This window comes from Salmo salar, chromosome ssa03, assembly GCF_905237065.1.
Source record: "Salmo salar chromosome ssa03, Ssal_v3.1, whole genome shotgun sequence".
NCBI lineage: Eukaryota > Metazoa > Chordata > Actinopteri > Salmoniformes > Salmonidae > Salmo > Salmo salar.
In genome coordinates, this window is record NC_059444.1 from 54,033,323 (window position 1) to 54,048,982 (window position 15,660).

Here is a 15,660-nt window from a genome sequence, read left to right on the forward strand (position 1 = left end):
ACTGTGTGTATGATTTTGTGCTTAAAATAATCAAACTTTTCTGAAGACAGAAAAAGCTTGCCTACCTCTCATAGTGCATCAAAATTATTTGAGCACGCAGGGCAAAACGTAAGTACACACTCCCCTACTCCCAGGATGCAGGCATGAATAATAACAAATCAACATGCCATATTAATATGTGAAGCTGGTGAAATTCACCAACTGTTACATTAGCAGCTTGTGCAGGTCCTGCATAAGGGCAGAGACCCAAAGCAGCCGCTGACCTAACTGCCCTGAAGAGGGCGCTGCTGCTCTGTCTGAGGATATTCTCCTCAACAGAACCACGTTCTGGTAAGCTACACAGTCAAACAAGTTGTACAATGTTTTAGAAATTCCTGAGTTTATTTTCGATAGAATCCCTGGACATGAATCTAGTGAGGCCGAACCAGAAGTAAGAACCTGGAAGGTGAGGAATTCTAAGGCTCTTGTATGAGAAGTTAGCAAAGCAACATTTACTGTGTGAAATGCAATGTTATCACCATCATTCTATTTCAATTATTATCACACACACATTTTGACTGCTAGAACAAATGAAAGAAATTCATGAAAGGACTAGATGGATAATAATGTACATGCAAGTCTGTATGAAGGCTGTATAGAAAGACCATTGCATGGTGAATATTCCCTGTTGTCTCATAGTGAGATAACAGTACAGACTTGATGAAGGCTCTACTGGCTGTTGGATGCAGTTGGATGCTGAAGTTGGATGCTGAATGTACTCTTGAACTCTCTCTCAAATAGAACCTTCAATCTTTCGCCCATCCCACGGAACTCTGCATTGTCCTTCATTAAAAAAAGACACAGACACATTTGTATAGAAAACATAATAAACTAGAAATGCAATAAACACAAGTCATTTAGCCTAATTCATATTTGTTATGGAATAAACAAAGACACATTGTTAAAGTGTTATTCATGCAGTAGCACAAGTAAAGTTGACTAGCATAATTCCAAGATTTTCTTGGAGTCTTCACATTGGATACTGCAGTAGTACAGTCTTACCCTGTTAAATGTGGCACAGTTGGTGAAGATAAGCAACACATCAGACACAAAGTGTTGCACTGTTTGGTAGAGATTCTGCTGCAGCTTCTCCACAACCCTGTCCAGCCATATAGGGGTCTTTATCACACTGGTGTAGTTTCTCACCTGGCAATGAAACATACAGATTGAGATATATGTGAAATTTGACACACACACACACACACACACACACACACACACACACACACACACACACACACACACACACACACACACACACACACACACACACACACACACACACACACACACACACACACACACACACACACACACGCACACACAGAGAGAACCAAGCAAACTTACATTGATGCAAGGATCTTTCACAAAGATGTGGTCCTCGTCCGCGTGGTAGAGACACAGCAGGAGGTACTGGCATTCCTATCAGAGTAATCACACCTTTATGTGACTGGTCAAAGCTTGTTTACACTTAATTCTGAATGATTATTTCATGTCAAGTATATAGTGATGCTTATAATGGACATGCAATTGGAAGCAGTTGGACCAATGGTAGAAGTCATTCATTCAGGCTCCTCACCAGTAGGTGGTCTGAGATTCGGCAGGTTAAGGCTTCCTGGTAGGTCATTTGTTTGGGGTAGCGCCACGACTGACTGGTCCTCTGTACACAGAATGTACACATCCACGGACAATCATCCCTGTGATTACACACACACACACACACACACACACACACACACACACACACACACACACACACACACACACACACACACACACACACACACACACACACACACACACACACACACACACACACACACACACACACACATTTCAATAGTGCACAAATAAGCTGACAGATAGGTTTACCTACACAGGACAAACAGACCTCTCTTCTATCAATCTCTTTCTCTCACTCTGTCTCTCATCAACCTTCAACTCTTCTCACCCCAGGATAGCATCATCCACATTAGGAAGATGACATCTCTGATGGAAGGAGCGAGGACACTCATCACAGCATATCAAGCTGCCCTGGCTTCTTCTACAGATGAAGCAGTCGTCATCGTTATCCTGATCATGCTGCCAAGACAGAAAAGAGAGGAAGTTGAGAAGGAATTGGTTAACAATCAAGCAACAACTGTCTGTTTGTGTTAATGAATATCGTACAGATTGGCTTCCCACACCCTAGGGTGTAAAACAAGGACATGCCTTATCACCAACTCTGTTTGCTATGTTTATTTTTGATTTGGCAAAAATAAACGAAACAGTTAAATACTGGAGTAAGATATGATGATGAAATGCTGATTTATATTATTTTAATGGCAGAAACTGAACAAAACCTGTGGAAAATGTTATTACGTGCAGTCAATTGGTTGTCAATTTTGTGGTGGTGAAGACATTCTTGAGTTTTCTAGCAATTATAAATATTTGTGTCTTATTTTGATTAATATAAGACCTTTCAATACAGCACATCTGCCCTGGCTGACTCAGCATGTAGAGCTTTTGGGGGATTTATAGGAAAAACAAAAACACTCAAAGATATTGGTTATGCCACATATTCCAAACTTTATCAGACGTGTGTGTCCTGTTGTGGATTATTCAGCAGGAGTGTGGGGTGCTAAGAGGTATCTCAAAGCAGTACTTATTTTTCAGGTGTCCACAAGTTTGCGCCTATACTGGCAATAACTGGGGACATGGACTGGGAACCCTGTGAAGTGAGATGGAAGGCGTGCATGGTGAGACTTTGGAATAGACTGTTGGATATGCCTATTGCCAGAAAGGTTTTTCAATGGGTTCTGTTCACAGGAGGAGCCTGGGAAACCAAAATGTTGGTTGGCCCTTTTCCAGCAGTCTGACTTTTAACATTTGCACAAAAAACAAATTAAGGGAGACAGACACTATTAAAAAACAACTGATGACGTAATATGAAAATAAATGGGTGGGGGAGATGAATCATAAACCCAAATTGAGAAACTTTTGTTTGATTAAGTGTGAATTTGTGTCTGAGAGATACAGTATATTATGTACAACCTACCTAAAAGCAAGAGATCGCTACGTGGAAGATCAGGGATATTGCCCCTGCGTATTGAAACAGGTCGGTAAAATGGATTAGAAAAAACTAGGTAACTATTGTGACCTCGAAGAAATAGAGAATAACATTCATTTGATCATCTATTGCACTTTCTACCGCGATATATATACTTTTCCTTATTCCAGAAAGCCCACCAGATTTACCCTGGCAATATGTGGCTGAGTGATGAGGAGAAACTGAAATGTTTTTTTGTACATTGTGTATTTCTGTTTTCTGAATTTTTTGACAAAGCCTGGAATAAAAGAAAAAGGGGCGACCAGTAATTACATTCTAAAAGTATTTAGCTCCTATATAGCAAAGTGCATGTATGTGTATAGATTGTCTGTAGGGCTGTCTCACAATCTTATCTATGATCTCTCACTTGAATCTTCTCTTTGTGCAAGATCAGGTTTAATTTTTCTGTATTTATGTATAATTTTTACCGATCTAGGGTTATTATTATTATTATTATTGCTTGGATAACCTTATCTACTATTATGTACTGATTTCCTTTTCATTATTTAGGCGGTGCACACTGCGCAGAACACCAGAAGAATTATCACTGTGAATCATTGTAATGTTTGTTTATGTGTCATTTAATCCTGTAAGGGATGGGTTGCCAACTGATGATTTGACACAAAAATGTCATTCATTCATTCCCTATACAGTGATGTTAAGAAACATCTTGGAATTTCATTATTAGAACTGAAGCATTCGTTTAACCAATGTGATTGGCTGATTGGTAAGTGGGTGCTACCATGTTCCTGAGGATCGAGGGGGAAACTTACCCTGTCTTTGGCCGTGGAGCTGCATAGGTTGCACTTACACAGGAGAGAGTGAATGACCAAGATCTTTCTCTGAAAATGAGAAACAAACAGAGACAGTAGAAGTACTAGTAAAACGTTTTTGAAGAAGGGAAATGTTTTCATCACAGGTCCTTAAAGACCTTGCAGACTATCTTAAACCATTCCTTGAACAGTAGGTTGGTAAGTGTCAAACACACATTTTTTTCTCTCTCATCTTTATCTCTCTGTTCTCTTTCCATCTGTACCTCGATGAGCACGCTGAGTGGTTTCCCGTCCCACTGGATGTCTTTCTTCCAGGAGGGATCTTCCAGAGCTGACCCCACCGTCACAAACTCCACCGGGGTCATCCAGCGCTGGTCCGTGCGGATGCTCTTTCCACACGACCCTGTGTGGAAACAGAGAAGATAGGGGCAAAAACTCAAATTAAACCCTATTATAAACTTAATATACATTTTATATGGCGCATTACAGCTGACCAGAGGGACATAGGGCTATGGTAAAATAACATGTGTATTGTCAACAATAGCTAAAAGTGTGTCATTTACTTTATATTATTACGTTTATTTTTGCAGGGACATTTTCAGTAAAAGTTCCAGTTTTAGACAGTCGGCAAACTTTCTACCGTAGTCCCTGGGCAGTACAGACAATGAGCACATACAGAGCAGAGAGCAACATATGACAACTAACTCTTAGTACGCAGACAGAGAGCAATAACACAATAAGCAACCACACAAAAGATAGATAATTAACAAACAATATCTACACACCTCAGAAACTACAGACAGGTTGTGTGTTGCACAGTTACGTGTGTCTGAAGGCAGTGAGTTCCAGACGTGGGAAGCTCTCAGAGTGAAAGTCGTCTGACTGAAGGTGCTTTTCCTGAAGGGAACTATACAGTCACCTCTCATGGCAGACCTTGTGGATCTGCTGAAATGGGTTTTCTGCTTGATAAAAGCACTAAGTGGGGGCAGTATTTGAGGTGCAGCCAGAGAAAGAGGGTTGCCAACACGTAAAAGTGTCTCCAGTACCTTCAATAGTTTCAAAGACATGACAATAGCTATAGAATGTTGTTTATTAAACCTTCTGAGAATAAAATTTGTACCTGATGCAAACCGATTATTATGTAGCATTCCACTGATGGCTCCACAGGTAACTTTGAAAACAGACTTTTTCACACCACAATGGCTGCGTCCTGTACTGCTCTCTCCAGCAGTGTTTGCCTGCTCTCCTCTCTCTCCTTCCTCTCTTTCCTGCTCAGCTTCTTCTTCCTCCTCTTCCTCATCATCATCGTCATCCTCCTCAGATTCTGAAGTAAAGATAAACAAAGAGGTTTAGGGAAAGATGGTTTATTCTATAAGTGTGAAGGGTCAGGCCTGTGTTATTCACAAAACCTTATAACAACAAAAACACTGAGTTAGAGAGACAACCCCATCCCCTTTACCAGATAGTCATGTCTAAAGGATTCAGAAAGATTCCATTGAGTTGTGATTGGTGTACATACCAGTGATTGAGCCTGCTGATTGGTTGAAGGGAAACAGTGCTCTCTTGGCCTAGATAGGAGAAAAGGGACAGATCAGTTTTCCATATATCAGTCACATAATAGACTCTTCTTTATCTAATATGGTAAGAACATGGACAAACAAAATTATCATTGGTCAAAGTATGATCACGCACAAGAAATATAAATTCATGCCCATATAAATGTCACAATATCAACGGCTAAGGCTAAGCTGTTGTCAAGTTCAGATGTTGCAATAAAACTAATTGATGACTAACATTCATAAACAACATGTACTCAGATGCTATGACGATGCAGCACTTTCTATGCATTTTCAATGGTCCCACATGTTCCCATGCCCAGTATGGTATATGCCCAGTTTGCACCCCAGTATTTCTACTTTGCACATTCATCCACTGCAAATCTACTATTCCAGTGTTTTACTTGCTATATTGTATTTACTTTGCCACCATGGCCTATTTATTGCCTTTACCTCCCTTATCTCACCTCATTTGCTCACATTGTATATAGACTTATTTTCCTACTCTATTAGTGACTGTATGTTTTGTTTATTCCATGTGTAACTCTGCGTTGTTGTATGTGTCGAACTGCTTTGCTTTATCTTGGCCAGGTCGCAGTTGTAAATGAGAACTTGTTCTCAACTTGCCTACCTGGTTAAATAAAGGTGAAATAAATAACTAAAAATAAGGTTGTTCTTACAGAAGCTGAATTACCATGTGTTACCTTTCTATTGATACGTAGGGACCTCCGAACAGTGGATGAGGAACCAGGGTGGTGATCCTGGATTATATTCAGTTGTTAAAGGCAAGGGTATATTTTTTAATTGAGTTATTACAAAGTCATTTTTACATAGAATGATGGTGAACTGTTATATAGATATACAGTATGATGTGGATGTACTAAGCATTTGAGAGCATTTGTTCAACTAAATAGTCAAATGAAGTTTGGCTGTTAATCCAGAGGATGTGGTATATTGAAAGATTGGTCTCCTACCTGTGTACTCTTTCTTCTTTTAAAGTCTGGTGAAGTTAAATGACCTTCCTGATGTTGGTGGGATGGTGATGGGAGGGGGTAGAGAAAGGGGGACAGACATTGCTTTTTAGTGTTGAGTGACTGAATGGCATATCAGTGAAATACCTGTACATTTAGTTTCTTTACAGAAAAACAAAAAGGGTATAATGTGTAGCTATAGTTCGTTGCTCTGTCTGGCCAAAATGTTCTGGTATACTATATGTAATGATAAACCGATATGCTGTGGTAAGAGTAGGGGAGACCGGGGTTGGTTGCCTCACGGGTTGGTTGTCACAGTGCTATTTACTACCAACCGAAATGGAGCTGTGTGAATTCTTCGAAATAACTCATCCACCTGGTCACTTCATGTCAGCATGACAAAAAACATTGAGGTGATCGGAATGTATTTTTTATAAGTACAAGTAAAACAATAAATGTGTGATATTTTCTATTTTCTTTGTTAATGTTTGAATTATGGGAGTATCCATGAACACGTACGTTTGTTGAAAAGAGGAAACGGAGAGCTATATTTCAAACCTATTTCTGAGTCCCTAGGTCAAGCCACGAGTTAACTATCATCTTAAATTATTCAGTCATATCCCAGTCTACCTATTTACTTATTTTTATTAAATGTTTTATTTTACCTTTATTTAACTAGGCAAGTCAGTTAAGAACACCGAACGACTTAAAAAAAATATTATATGAGCAAAAAAATATTCCACTTTATTTGGAATGGCAGGCAAAATTAAACAGGCATATTTATATAATAAATATGAATTCGGAGGGTGGACATGATTAAAGCCTTGAACCTCTCACTAAAGGCTTCAGTCATACAAACGTTGTGCTGAAATCCGGACTGGTTTTCCAGCAGATTAGTAAAAATGGCTCACCCCATGGTAAAAATTGCCTTTTTCCCTTTATTCAGATTACAACTTCTCACTTTCGGTTATTTGAAAATAAAATTATCTCCAGAATATCACTATTTTTAAAACAGGCTATAGAAAGCTGGTTGCAATTTCAGTTTTATGCATCAGAAAAGACAGAAAAAATATTACAACAAATATTATGGTTAATCTCAAATATACTAATGTATAAAACAATTTGTATAATCTTTGTTAATGATATCATAAATATGACTGTTGGAGTTGGCACACATGTGGCTAACAAAAATATTTGGAAATGTCTGCTATATCCAAATTTACAACCAACTGATTGCAGCATTATTACACAAATGGAAGAGGTGTGTGGAAGGGGAAGAAGGTAAGGAAGTTGTCTGTCGACCCTACATTAAAGACAAACATTTGTTAAAGAAAATTGTGATTACAATAAAGTATAGCAGTTTCCTTTAATCTTGCATCTAGCCATTCCGCTAGCGAAACCCCGTTCCGCCAGCGGGACCCCTAGCCAACAGCCAATGGGATCGCGTGGCGCGAAATACAAAACCAACTAAAATACCACAATTCAATTTTCTCAAACAATCAACTATTTTACACCATTTTAAAGATAAGACTCTAGTTAATCTAACCACATTGCCCGATTTCAAAAAGGCTTTACAGCGAAAGCAAAACATTAGATTATGTTAGGAGAGCACATAGACACAAATAATCACACAGCGATTTTCCAAGCAAGGGTATATGTCACAGAAACCAAAAACACAGCTAAATTATGCACTAACCTTTGACGATCTTCATCAGATGACACTCCTAGGACATTATGTTACACAATACATGTATGTTTTGTTCGATAAAGTTCATATTTATATACAAAAACAGCATTTTACATTGGCGCTTGATGTTCAGAAAATGTATTTCCCACCAAAAACTTCCGGTGAATTTACAAAAATACTCATCATAAACGTTGACAAAATACATAACAATTATTTTAAGAATTATAGATAGACTACTCCTTTATGCAACCGCTGTGTCAGATTTTAAAATAGCTTTACGGAGAAAGCACATTTTTCAATATTCTGAGTACATAGCTCAGCCATCACGGCTAGCTATTCAGACACCCGCCAACTTCGGGGTCACCTAAACTCAGAATTAGTATTAGAAATATTGTATTACCTTTGCTGATCTTCGTCAGAATGCACTCCCAGGACTGCTACTTCCACAAGAAATGTTGTTTTTGTTCGAAATAATCCATAGTTATGTCCAAATACCCGTTTTGTTCGTGCGTTCAGGTCACTATCCAAAGGGTAACGCGCGAGCGCATTTCGAGACCAAAAAAGTCAATGTTCCATTACTGTACTTAGAAGCATGTCAAACGCTGTTTAAAATCAATTTTTATGGTATTTTTCTCGTAGAAATGCGATAATATTCCAACTGGACAATAGTGTATTCATTCAAGGAGGAAAAGAAAAAACACCGTGCTCGCGTGAACGCACATATCCAATCTCTTTGTCCTCAGGCAGACCACTCAGTAACTGAGCTCCTATACTCTGCCCAGAGACAGGAGAAGGCTCAATCCACTTTCTGAAGGCTTTAGACAGCCAATGGAAGCTTTAGAAATTGACTAACCTTCATGTCTTAAAGTAATGATGGACTGTCGTTTCTCTTTGCTTATTTAAGCTGTTCTTGCCATAATATGGACTTGGTATTTGACCAAATAGGGTTATCTTCTGTACCTTGTCACAACACAGCTGATTGGCTCAAATACATTAACCTGTTAGGGCTAGGGGGCAGTATTGACACGGCTGGATAAAAAACGTACCCGATTTAATCTGGTTACTACTCCTGCCCAGTAACTAGAATATGCATATAATTATTGGCTTTGGATAGAAAACACTCCAAAGTTTCTAAAACTGTTTGAATGGTGTCTGTGAGTATAACAGAACTCAAATGGCAGGTCAAAACCTGAGAAGATTCTGTACAGGAAGTACCCTGTCTGACCATTTCTTGGCCTTCTTTGCCATCTCTATCCAAAACAAAGGATCTCTGCTGTTACGTGACACTTCCTACGGCTCACATGGGCTCTCAGAAGGCAGCAAAAAGCTGAATCGTGGCTTTGCAGGCTCTGGCTGAAAAAAAGTAGCGCGTTTGGGTAGTGGCTGGTTACAGTACTGTGAGACTCAGGCGCGTGCACGCGTCGACCGAATGCTTTGTTTTCTTTCCTCTGTTTACCTAAACGCAGATTCCTGGTCGGAATATTATCGCTTTTTTTACAAGAAAAATGGCATAAAAATGGATTTTAAACAGCGGTTGACATGCTTCGAAGTACGGTAATGGAATATTTAGAATTTTTTTGTCACGAATTGCGCCATTCTCGTGACCCTTATTTACACTTCGGATAGTGTCTGGAACGCACGAACAAAACGCCGCTATTTGGATATAACGATGGATTATTTTGGACCAAACCAACATTTGTTATTGAAGTAGCAGTCCTGGGAGTGCATTCTGACGAAGACAACAAAGGTAATCAAACTTTTGTAATAGTAAATCGGAGTTTGGTCAGGGCTAAACTTGGTGGGTGTCTAAATGGCTAGCCGTGATGGCTGGGCTATCTACTGAGAATATTGCAAAATGTGCTTTCACCGAAAAGCTATTTTAAAATCGGACACCTCGATTGCACAAAGGAGTTCTGTATCTATAATTCTTAAAATAATTGTTATGTTTTTTGTGAACGTTTATCATGAGTAATTTAGTAAATTCACCGGAGGTTTGCGGGGGGTATGCTAGTTCTGAACGTCACATGCTAATGTAAAAAGCTGGTTTTTGATATAAATATGAACTTGATTGAACAAAACATGCATGTATTGTATAACATAATGTCCTAGGTGTGTCATCTGATGAAGATCATCAAAGGTTAGTCCTGCATTTAGCTGTCTTCTGGGTTTTTGTGACATTATATGCTAGCTTGAAAAATGGGTGTCTGATTATTTCTGGCTGGGTACTCTGCTGACATAATCTAATGTTTTGCTTTCGTTGTAAAGCCTTTTTGAAATCGGACAGTGTGGTTAGATTAAAGAGAGTCTTGTCTTTAAAATGCTGTAAAATAGTCATATGTTTGAGAAATTGAAGTAATAGCATTTCTAAGGTATTTGAAAATCGCGCCACGGGATTCAACTGGCTGTTGCGTAGGTGGGACGAATTCGTCCCGCTTAGCCCAGAGAGGTTAAGAAGGAAAGAAATTCCACAAATGAACTTTTAACAAGGCTCACCTGTTGGTTTGAAATGCATTCCAGGTGACTACCTCATGAAGCTGGTTGAGTGTGTGCAAAGAGTGTGCAAAGTTGTCATCAAGGCAAATGGTGGCTACTTTGAAGAATGTCAAATATAAAATATATTTGGATTTGTTTCACACTTTTTTGGTTACTACATGATTCCATATGTGTTATTTCATAGTTTTGATGTCTTCGCTATTATTATACAATGTAGAATACAATGTAGAATAATAGTAAAAATAAATAAAAACCCTGGAATGAGTAGGTGATAAGAGAATTATCTAATGAAGGTAAATGAATCATTTACCTTCCTGTGGCCTCCCTGTGGCTCAGTTGGTAGAGCATGGTGTTTGCAACGCCAGGATTGTGGGTTCGATTCCCATGGGGGGCCAGTATGGGGGGGGGGAAATGTATGAATTGAAATGTATGCATTCACTACTGTAAGTCGCTCTGGATAAGAGCGTCTGCTAAATGACTAAAAAAAATAAAAAAATTAAAATAAAAATAATAATAATCCATTATGAATTAGTAGTTATGTAGCATGGATAAAAAACTGTAAGTCAATGTACTGAACGTTAATCCCATCAAGTCTAGACATGGGTGTGTGAGATACCGAGAGGAGCCTTCAAGGTTCTCCTAATCTATGGGGAAAGGAACAGGCAGTGCTGGAACAGTGGTAGCAGGTCAAGGAAGAGATACTGTTCACCTACTGTCTGTGCGTATGTGTGTGCATAGGTTATCTACTTTTGGGTGTGGATGTGTGTGCGTAAGCGGAGAGAGGATAAAATGTACATCTTTGTGTATGTTGGGCAGAACGTTCTCTGAATAAACTGTACAAGAACTTTGGCAGAAAGCTGAGTCCTTGCCTAATTATTAACCCAGTGTCTTACAAACTCTGGGGATTAGTCAAGGCTTATTGATTGTTAATTTATAGCATTAGGATAGAAAATTCCTTTGACAGTAGGTGTGACCAAACCTTTAACTATATATATCCCAGAGTGTAGTAGTGTATGGAAGCATTGTCCAAATGACATAGGCCTGATTAGAGTATGAAAAGTGACCAAGCTGTTCAACTTTTCTGTGTTTTATTTGCTGATTTTAAATGTATTGTATCCACGTCTGGTTGAATTGTGTTTTTAAATGGTCAAATAAATGTAATCAAAATATATGCTGTACCTGGATCAGTTCTGCCAGAGTGGTGTCTCTACAGCAGATACTGTACTTCCAGTTGTTACTGCTCTTCTTCCCCCCAAACTCCTCAAAGCCACTTGGGGTGAACCAGCGACCCTGGACCACAATGCACCTCTCCCCTGAAAAAAAACAATGAGGAAGTCAGACATCAACCAGCAACACTGGACCACAATGCACCTCTCCCCTGAGACAAAGCAATGATGAAGTCAGACATCAACCAGCAATACTGGACCACAATGCACCTCTCCCCTGAGACAAACCAATGATGAAGTCAGACATCATACACACCACCACAAATTAAAACCATGCAAAGTGAAATGGACCATAGTACACATGTGCCTGACTGTGATTGAAACATGGGTCTCCTGCACATCACAATACTGTGTTAACCCACTAAAGTCTATGCATTAGATCTGGGCCCGTATTCACAAAGGGTCTCAGAGTAGAACATTTATTGTGAGTGCTGATGGGTAAAAAACTATAGCTATCCTTGAAGCCTTTAGTCATAAGAGTCACACCAAGTCGACAGATATTTAGGACACCTCATGAGCTGACCTAACCAGTTAAGGGTTATTAGCAGGTGTCTTGGTAATAGAAAAATGCAGCGAGTCAGTGGTTTCTGCGCCACATGCAATTACTTAGGTGTGGTTAAAATAACGTTTAAATATTTCTATATGATCAATCCATAAATAATCTAGACCTACTGTACATGTAACAGTATGTCTTGAGCTTTTGACAATGATGTCACATGAGACCTATTTCACAACTATATGCCTAAATACTTATAACCACTAGGCTAATAAATAAACACGTTTTTCTTTTGATTATTTATTTACCTACATAACATCACATTGTTAAAATAATATGTCAAAATTGGGCATGCCTATAAATTGGGCAATTGAAGGCATCTAGGGCTTATGTTAACTTTGTGTTCGATGAAAATGATAGACCTTTAAAACGTTGCACGTTACTGGCAAGTGAATTGATGCCTACTGTGCCAAAGATTTTCAGAGTGGATATAATGGTAATATTAGCAAAATTCCACTTTTAAGAAGCATCAGAATTGGTTAAAAAAAGACATGCATGCCAACATATTAGAGTAGGCAAAGTGATCGTGCCGGCAAAAATAATATCCAACTTTTTACCATTGCAACATTTTATGTAGGCTACAGTCACATTCACCATGGTTGCATGTTACCTATAGAGTTCACAGCTGGTAATGCCTCCTCGCGATTGGTTATTCCCCATTTGCAATGTCAATGAGCCTCATCACTATCTTTCCTTTGCGGTACCTCAAACTGTAATGATTACCAGCTGAGATAAAAATGTATGAGTTGATTTTACTCCTGGCTCAGAATATGTGTCCAAAAATGGATGTAGCAACTGCAGATTGACCCTTTTAATGTCTCAGGCACGGTTATTCTAGCCGAACCACATCCACCAATACACACAAACATATCATATTAAGTCCATTGTTACAACGTACCTGTGGCCAGCTTGTTCCTGATGAGCATGCCTTCCTTATCCCCACAGGTGACTGGGAGCTGGATCTTGTAGATGGGCCAGGTCCAAATGTCAGATTTCTCCCCCTCCCAAAAAGGAGAATCTGCATTGGGACATGTTGGGGACAGTCATTAAGATGTGACTTGAAAATAAAAATGAAAATATTCCCTCCCCCCACTACTTCCTACGCTATGAATGCCGGAGTCAATATTTACTCAAGAAAATGTCTGTTTGAAGTTACAGAGGTACTTTAGACTTTCTGATTGAAGGCCTCCTCTTTCCCCCAGGGAACATGAAGCCTGGGACTCACAGTATTTTAACCTTCGGACTTTCCTCTTCTGACTGGGGGTGGACTGGGTGGACGTGCTGGGCTTGCCCTTCTCTGCACTCTCACTTCTCTTATTCCTCTTTTTCCTTCCTGTCTTCTTCTCCTCCTCCTCCTCTTCCTCTTCCTCTTCTCCATCCGCTGAAGCCTTCTTCTTCTTATCCTCCTCCTCCTCTTCCTTCTCCATCTTCTCTAGCAGTTTCTCATAAAATGTGAACGACCCTACAAGGGATTGGAGGCAAAATTGAGCCAACCATGCAACCTAATTAATGTACACCTAATAACAAATTATAATAAAAGGCCTTGAAACTCAACTTCAAAGTATCCACCATTGTGACTACATTTATATTATACTAGGAGTTAGAATTATATATAGATATTAGGCTATCCATACAAATGCCATAATAATGCCATAATAATACAATAATAAGAGTGAAGACTCCAGAACTGACCATCCAGCAGGCGGTTTCGTAGCAGGCGTAACGTGGGGTACTGCAGCAGGAGGTGGTCCTTGAACACACAGTTCCAGAACACCTTGATGCTGTCGGGCCTCTCTGCCTCCACCCAGTCCAACACCTGGTACACACCCTTCTCCCTCAGCTCCTTACTCCTACACCGAATCAGCTTCTGCAGGAGGGGTCAAATACAAAACCATAGTCAAATTTGTGGGGGTTAACAAATTGTGGCTGGAGTAGAGTGATACTTGATTTTCTAGAAGCAACTGCCATCCCAATCAGTTCATGTGACAGAGTGGAATTCATGGACACACGTCAGGCATTACTAATCAAAGATCATCAACTCCAATCTCCACTCCAATGTCCAGACCTGTTATTTATATTGTTTGTACCCAGCTACTAATAGGACAGTGAATGGTCTTAGTGTACACAGAACACTCTTAGAATTAGTGTTGACCCGATGAACCCTGGAGATCATCAAGGAACCTTTTGCGGATAAACCGGGAAATGGTTACAATCTTTTTTCCACCATTCATTTTTCCCATCATTTTTTACAATCACTTAAAATAAGGGTTGTGTTTCATGTAGGCTTACCCTGGCGTGACGTTTTGATAACTGTGTAAATCTCTCTAGTACAAGGTGACTTTTATCAATATATTTGCCTGTGTCCCCCCCCCCAAATGAAATGCTAATTAGCTACTAATGTGGTCATCATAAAGAACAACAAATGCCATGATGATCTGGATGAGTCTGCCGAATCGAGGCAAAGGTAAGAATCTCTGGATTAACTATCTAATGTTAGCTAAATGTAGTAATTAATAAATTATCTACATTTCTTTAAATTGACAATTCTGTGAAATGTATTGTGCAAGTTTAAAATTGACACATTACCTGTTAGCAAAGGTGTCAGCTAGAAATGACATGCAGGAGCTTGCAGGGATTTGTAGTCTTGCAGGATGTCTACTTTAATGCTAATTAGCACTTTAGAATCTGAGCATAAATAGAACCGAATATATTGATAAAAGTCACCTTCTCCGAGAGAGATTTACAGCAGTCCTCCAGAGGAATTAATGGAATTACTATACAGTAATACAGTATTTCGATTTAATGTTTCAAGGACAAAATTACATGTATTTAAGTATTTTTTGTTGTTATATTGGGGAAAGTAACATTAGTAGAAAAATAAAATAGTTTAAGGAATTTTTTTTCATTTATTTTATTTATGTTTAGCTCACATTCTATAATTTAAAAGTATGTATTAAGGTGTCTGTAATACAATCAACTCGTCAAAAATGTATGTATGGTGGCTTCAATACAGCACCCACTGTCAGTCATCCAGGGTTTATACACATCATTGACCTTGTAATGGGAATTTTAATGTTTGTGCTTTCCTTATAACTAATTTCTATGTTCTATTCATGCGCTGTTCTATAAACCTATTTCTGTGTTCTTGCAAGTGGTTGACTGAACCAATCCTCCTCTTATCAGTAGCTGCAATTTGGCAGTACACCCACACCTTGTTTTGAGAACAAACAAAAGATAGGTCTCAAGGTCTCAGCTTAGAGAGGAGAAGCCT

General features: G+C 39.1%; 1 protein-coding gene across 2 annotated transcripts in view; it reads right to left on the reverse strand.

The window, feature by feature from the left end:
- Nucleotides 1-357: 357 nt before the first annotated feature.
- LOC123741670 (nuclear body protein SP140-like protein) overlaps nucleotides 358-15,660 on the reverse strand; it is a 34,837-nt gene continuing 19,534 nt past the window's right edge. Inside the window, exons 2-16 of one of the 2 annotated variants that reach the window (XM_045714955.1) lie at nucleotides 14,082-14,256; nucleotides 13,615-13,851; nucleotides 13,288-13,407; nucleotides 11,787-11,920; nucleotides 6,431-6,478; nucleotides 6,161-6,217; nucleotides 5,420-5,468; nucleotides 5,021-5,224; nucleotides 4,164-4,303; nucleotides 3,901-3,969; nucleotides 1,991-2,121; nucleotides 1,619-1,736; nucleotides 1,387-1,461; nucleotides 1,042-1,185; nucleotides 358-822 (exon numbers count right to left, since the gene is read on the reverse strand). In XM_045714955.1, coding sequence (XP_045570911.1) covers nucleotides 709-822; nucleotides 1,042-1,185; nucleotides 1,387-1,461; nucleotides 1,619-1,736; nucleotides 1,991-2,121; nucleotides 3,901-3,969; nucleotides 4,164-4,303; nucleotides 5,021-5,224; nucleotides 5,420-5,468; nucleotides 6,161-6,217; nucleotides 6,431-6,478; nucleotides 11,787-11,920; nucleotides 13,288-13,407; nucleotides 13,615-13,851; nucleotides 14,082-14,256 — 1,815 coding nt within the window. In that variant the 3' untranslated portion in view covers nucleotides 358-708. The remainder of the gene's footprint in view (nucleotides 823-1,041; nucleotides 1,186-1,386; nucleotides 1,462-1,618; nucleotides 1,737-1,990; nucleotides 2,122-3,900; nucleotides 3,970-4,163; nucleotides 4,304-5,020; nucleotides 5,225-5,419; nucleotides 5,469-6,160; nucleotides 6,218-6,430; nucleotides 6,479-11,786; nucleotides 11,921-13,287; nucleotides 13,408-13,614; nucleotides 13,852-14,081; nucleotides 14,257-15,660) is intronic. The other variant, XM_045714956.1, reaches the window with a different exon arrangement.